We start from the raw sequence: 6,224 nt of genomic DNA on the forward strand, positions 1-6,224 counted from the left end.
AATAAATAAAGATTTAAATAATTTTTTCCCTTTTTATTCTCGGAATGATGATAAAAAAATAGTGATTAACTAGAAAATCAGAAAATAATATTTACATAAGTATTTCTGTTTGCTTTCTTTCTGGCACTCTATTTCCCGGAAAATCAAAGAGGGAACTCCTTGATTTTCCGGGATCATAAAAAACCTAAATCCACGCGGACGAAGTTGCGTTCATCAGCTAGTCCATAAATTAATAGCATATTTTTTCGTCTAGCTTTTGGACTTTGATTTTCGCAGTTGAAAATGAACCAACTATCGGGTTTAGGTACCTTGTTTTCGTTCCCGATTTTGTTTGTTATTATTCTATTGTCAATATTTTTGAACAGTCATAACTCCAGAAAGGCTTACGAAAACACAGTGTTGAGCGAAACGGTCGTGAGGGAAATATTGGCGGGGATTTGCGCCGACGAATCCTTCCCCGTAATCCCTGTAGGGAAACATTAGCTCTGCTTTTACACACACGCTCATTCACGCGTGAATCGGCTTCCGTGCTGGAAAGAGCGCGCATGTAGAGATGAGCAAAGAGAAAGAGAGTGCACAACTCGCTCGCAAAATCACTTGTAAGTCGTGCTTCCCATCTTGCAAGTCTTTGCGTGCGCGTCAAACATCTTAGTAATCAAATCATCTTCACTATTCCAGATTGCTCATCTTGCGACGTTGTTGCTCGTACGCGAACGGGTATAAAAGTGACGCGCAAGTGACGTGAGCTGCCGCTTACTGCAGTTGTAGTGCGGTAGGTACCGTCGAGCGGCCTGAAGTGACGCGTTCTGCAGTGCAGCGAAACGCAGCTCAGGTGCTTTGGCTCCAGACCGGTCGGTCAGTCCATCGATCGGTCCGTCTGTCCCGTATCTGTGACGTCTGCCCCAGAAAGGGGAAAGTGACCTGATGGGGGCAAGGAATCAGAATGAAAAGAACTTGTAGGGAGTCAAGAAGGCGCCCTGGGAAAGAGCCATCAAGCAAGTACCGAATGGGCGCCCTACCGCGTTTCGGCCCATATAACCGCGAGGTTGTTGGGGCCATGGGTGTTGGTGTATTGTCCGTCTGTCTGTCTGTGACTTCATGAGCACTCTTTCCTCTCGGATGAAAATCACGCGGACAATCGCTTTCGATCGCTTGTAGTATAAAGGCAGCTATTGAATGTGTATCAGGGACGTGTGGAAAATATAGAAAACGATTTGTCTGCGTCGCGACGAACGAGTCAACTTTTTGTTTTAAATAGGGTTACTAGAATTTCGTGAGAAATATAGGAAAAGTGCTTAAACACTCACAATCAATTGCATTAGTATTCGAGCTCCGAGCTCATTTGACATTGGTTGGTTCACTGAGTGATATTAAAATAACTTTTCGTAGAAAACCTTCAATGGATTATAAGTACCTGTGACTCCGTCCGGGTGGAATTTCGCTTTTTGAAGATCCCACAGTTAATTATAGTGGGCATAGAAAGTCAATCTGTTGCTCCATTGCAGTGTGATTGAAAGACAAACAAACACACTTTTGAATTTACAATATCAGTAGGATTTGTCCAGATTATTGTTATCTGCTGTATGGTAACCCTAACAGGAGATTTTCCTCGGAACGAGGGATGCTGCAGCTTATGTCAAGGCCCTGTTTGTGTTTACTAGCAAAACATACTTCAGTGTACTAAATGTATTTCTAGATCTAGGGAAGTAATTTTTAAAATATTGCAATTCTATTTTTGTACAACTGAGCTAGGTAGCAGAAATGGATAGTAACATACTCTATAGATAGATAGCGATGAGGGGTGATCCGTGATAGCCTAGTGACCAAGAAGTTGGCCTCCTATTTAGAGGGTCCTCTAACTTTCCGGAACTATGTGCGTTAGTTTAACCTTTAACCGGTGAAGGAAAGCGTCGTGAGGATACGTGTATGCCTGAGAGTTGAAGTTAAGGTTCTCAAAGGTGTGTGAATTCTGCCAATCCGCACTTGGCCAGCGTAGTGGACTATGACGTAAGTCCTTCTTATTTGAGAGGATACCCGAGCTCAGTAGTAAAAGTTGAAATTATAGAGTTGTGGATTATAATCCACACATGGCGCACCAAGGCACACAATGACCCCCCCCGGACACGTGGAGAAACCTCCCCCTTGCCAGGTCATTAGCCAATAACCATAGCCAACACTATCCCCGAAGAAAAATTATCAGCCATGTTACCGGGGTGCGCTGGCCCGAATACTGCTCTTCCCTTAGGACGCATCCAAAAGGGACCAGCAGTACACTGGGAGGTTACCTGGCTGGCACCTTAGTGCTCGAAATCTGGCTAAACCAGGTCTTGGCGCACTCCAATGTACACATTTTTGTACGAGGACAAATCCTCATTGTGTTTCTTCTTTCTTACCATTGTGCCTTAACTATGTTTTCCCAGACTATAGAAGTCTCCATTTTTGCTTCTAACATGTGAAGCTTTCCATCCCTATAATGTCCCGTTTCTTCCTGAGCAACTTATGCATCGTTGATATTAAAAAATTCATCTGATGTACGATTTGCGACATAAAACAAGCATACAATAGGTTTTACCATTTTGCGTGTCTTACCAAAATGTTTATAAAGATAAAACATAACTTTGGGGATGAAGTAAAATTGAAACGTGAACAAATTTGAACAAAAGAAGTAATCAGGTTTCTGTATTAATATTTGATCAACGTTGCATAAATAGTTTTATGAAAAGCGTTAAGCCGCGTTTAGACATCGCGGTTTGCCAAAACGGATTTTAGATGATTTTCACGGTATAAATGGAGTGTTAGCAGTACGATCGGGCCCACCTTTTTATTGTTAAAACTTGATTTAATTGATCTACTTACTGCTTATCAGCACATAGATTTTGGAGTAAGTCCGAATTACGGGACCACTCTCTTTATTCGAACTGTCTGTGATCTACTCACATGCCCTACGTCACATCGATCAAGTATAAAAACTGGCGCTGTAACACAAAAAATAATTACTGACCATAATGACAATTAATTTTTATAAGCAGCTACTTATAATCTTCGCAGTTTTCTGTCGAATCAAGCGCTTTAATGTAGAAATAGATTTATTTATTCAAATAAACTATTTACAAGCGATTTTCAACCAACAGTGAATTTAGCACTGGTTCGGTAAATTAACTAGATGATTCAAAAACTCTTGTAATTAAGTTAAAGTAGGTGAAAGGATTTCTAAAATCAAGTTACTGCACAGGTTTGCCTTGAAAGTTTAGTCAGAGCCCAATAAGATTTGAGATGATTTAATGATTTTATACTAAGAAATTAATTTAGTAAACCGCTACGTGTAAAAGCGTTTTATTATGAAGTAACTCGTATAATTATGATTCTTTGTAACTCCGAAGTTTGTGACTCCTCGGCATTAACCTTTCATTTGTTCACGAGTTCCACTTTTGTTTCGATGCTTCCGCTGAATCTAGGTCGGAACATGAGAGATTCCCTAATTAGAGGAGTTGGCTCCGACTAGGAATTTTCTCGGCCAATTCTTTTACAAGTTGGACATAAAATAGATTAAAAACTACTTAGTATCGCACGGCGCTGGAATAACGATGTGTTGCCATGTGGTACTTATTAACATATTGTTATTTTCTTCATCAGCTCCTAACTTAAGTGAATTAAAAAGTTCTAAAAATATGTTTATTCAATCATTTTACTATGAAGAATTTTCTCATTGATCAACCTATCGCCGGCTCACTACAGAGCACGGGTCTCCTCTCAGAATGAAAAGGGTTTTTGGCTATAGTCTACCACGCTGTGCGGATTGGCAGACTTCACACACTTTTGAGAACATTATGGAGGACTCTCAGGCATACGGGTTTCCTCACGACATTTTTCTTCACCGTTAAAGCAAGTAATATTTAACTATTTAAAACGCACATATCACTGAAAAATTAAAGGTGACCTCCGACCTCCGATTAGGAGGCGGACGTGCTAACCACTAGGCCATCACAGCTTCACAGATTTAAGAGTTAGCTCACCGTGATAATTATAGGGTTATTCAGGGAGTTATCCCAGTCAGGGAGGTACGTTTAATTGCATCCTGAACAGCTTCGCTTCAGTTCTTTATTTACAGTTTCTAGAACCTACGTCAGCCACGGCGGATGCACACAAGATCTCAGATTCTCGAGAGAAGTAGTGATGTACACCGGTCACCTTATTGCTGATGGCCGCGACTTCGTACGCGTGGATTTAGGTTTTTTAAAATCCCATGAGACCTCTTTAATTTCCCGGGATACAAAGTAGCCTATGTAACTTACCAGGTCTTTAACCCATGCAAAAATCACGTCGATCCATTGCTCCGTTGCGACGTGATTGAAGGACAAAACAACAAACCAACAAACAAACGCACACTTTCGCATTTATAATATGGGTACTGATATCTAGCAGTGAGCACGGGCAGCAGCAGCTTGAACTTCTCCAGCTTGTTGCACACCATTACTCCAGCAGCTGCTTGTCCATCTTGTACAGCAGCTTCCACCACGCCTCCACGTCCTCGGCGATCTGCTCCGCCTCAAGCCCCAGGAACGGCCCGTGGTACCTGAAAGCGATCACCTTTTCTGATCTCTATCTTGTAAAATCTATCGTTCCCTGAACGTATTAAGTATATTTAGCGATATTGTCTATTTACTTTTTATTACTCTCGATAAGGAAAGGTCAGTCGGTTTCGTGCTTATCGCGGAGTGGGACGGCGCACGATGCGTGCGGTAATACTTTTAATATGGTTCATCTCTGCGTCGTTCGGTGATTTAGATTTTAATTCTAAGACTAGAAATTTCAGTGTCGAACTTTTCTATCACACCCTGCAAGGTTCAGATCGAGATGTCGTGATATCACCTTATATCGTTTGGTCTTTGCTTATAAGCGTGGCGTACGAAACGGCGGGAATGACCTGGGAGGAAGTTTCCAAAGTTTTTTCACTGACGGAGGACCGAAGCGAAATCGTGGAAGAGTTCAGGAAACTGAGAACATCGGTGCTCGTGAACGATGGCGCGGATATAAATTTGTTGAATTTCGTTTTTTATGATGAACAGTTTAAAGTTTATTCAGATAGTATAAGGAGATTAGAGGATGATTTTCGCTTCATAGCTCAGCGTCTCTACTTCCAGGCGCCGCAGCAGGCGGCGGATTCGGCGTTGCGCACCCTGCGCTCGTACCACGTACCTCTTAGGTCTTTGATAAGAACCGAAGATTTCGTAGATTCAAAGATGATTATGTGCAATTATTTATCATTCGTTGCGCAATGGTCGAAGCCCTTCAACGTTTCGGACACGTCGCAAGATCGTTATCGAGATGGCAACGAGCAAGGAAAAGCGAACGTGATGTATATGAAAGCGCGTCTTCGCTCCTCGAATTTCGAGTCGTTGCACGCCTCCGTCACGGAGTTGCCGTACAGAGGTGACGGCAAATACTGCATGCTTCTCGTGCGACCTCACAGTGGGTACGACGTCAGACGAGTCCTCGGAAGCCTCCGAGGAGTCTCCTTGAAGAATGTCCTCGACACGCTGCAACAGGAAGCCATCGAGCTCGGCCTGAGAGAGGTGGAGGTAAAGTTGCCGCGGTATGCGACCAATTCACGAGTTGTTTTAAACACGCCGTTGTTTAATATGGGACTTTCGGATGTTTTTGATCGGAATTTCGCCAATTTCAACAACTTTGCTGAAGATAAAAGGTATATAGGTGAAATCACGCACAGAGTGACCGTCGTCATTACCGAGTCCGAGACGATAGTGCATACCACTACACCGGCGTATGGGCTCAACACAAGAATTCCAGCGAAGCAAATTCCAGTAAAAGAGCCGTTTATTTTCCTTATAATCGAGAAGTCTTCTGCTACTGTACTCTTCGGCGGATCATACTCCAAAATCTATATATATTAGAAAATTGAACGAAGCCGCGGGGAAATACTTGTTTTGTTGCACACTTGAGGGCGTCGACAGACGCGATCCTTTGATGGGCTTACCCACGGAATTACACAATATAGGTAATATAATATAGGTAATAGGTAATATAGCTGTGATAACCTAGTGGTTAGGACGTCCGCCTTCTAATCGGAGGTCGGGGGTTCGATCCCGGGCACGAACCTCTAACTTTTCGGAGTTATGTGCGTTTTAAATATCACTTGCTTTAACGGTGAAGGAAAACATCGTGAGGAAACCTGCATGCCTGAGAATTCTCCATAATGTTCTCAA

General features: G+C 42.5%; 1 protein-coding gene across 1 annotated transcript; it reads left to right on the forward strand.

Moving 5' to 3' along the window:
• Positions 1-4,709: 4,709 nt before the first annotated feature.
• Positions 4,710-5,912, forward strand: LOC117987845 (serine protease inhibitor 77Ba-like). Its single transcript, XM_034974912.1, has one exon. It carries the CDS (start codon positions 4,731-4,733, stop codon positions 5,910-5,912), a length of 1,182 nt encoding a protein of 393 aa, XP_034830803.1. The 5' UTR covers positions 4,710-4,730.
• The last annotated feature ends 312 nt before the right edge of the window (positions 5,913-6,224 follow it).

This window comes from Maniola hyperantus, chromosome 13, assembly GCF_902806685.2.
Source record: "Maniola hyperantus chromosome 13, iAphHyp1.2, whole genome shotgun sequence".
In the NCBI taxonomy this organism is placed as follows: domain Eukaryota; kingdom Metazoa; phylum Arthropoda; class Insecta; order Lepidoptera; family Nymphalidae; genus Maniola; species Maniola hyperantus.

Coding starts and splice junctions, on each gene's coding strand:
- LOC117987845 (XM_034974912.1), top strand. CDS start 4,731: ATGCGTGCGGTAATACTTTTAATATGGTTCATCTCTGCGTCGTTCGGT.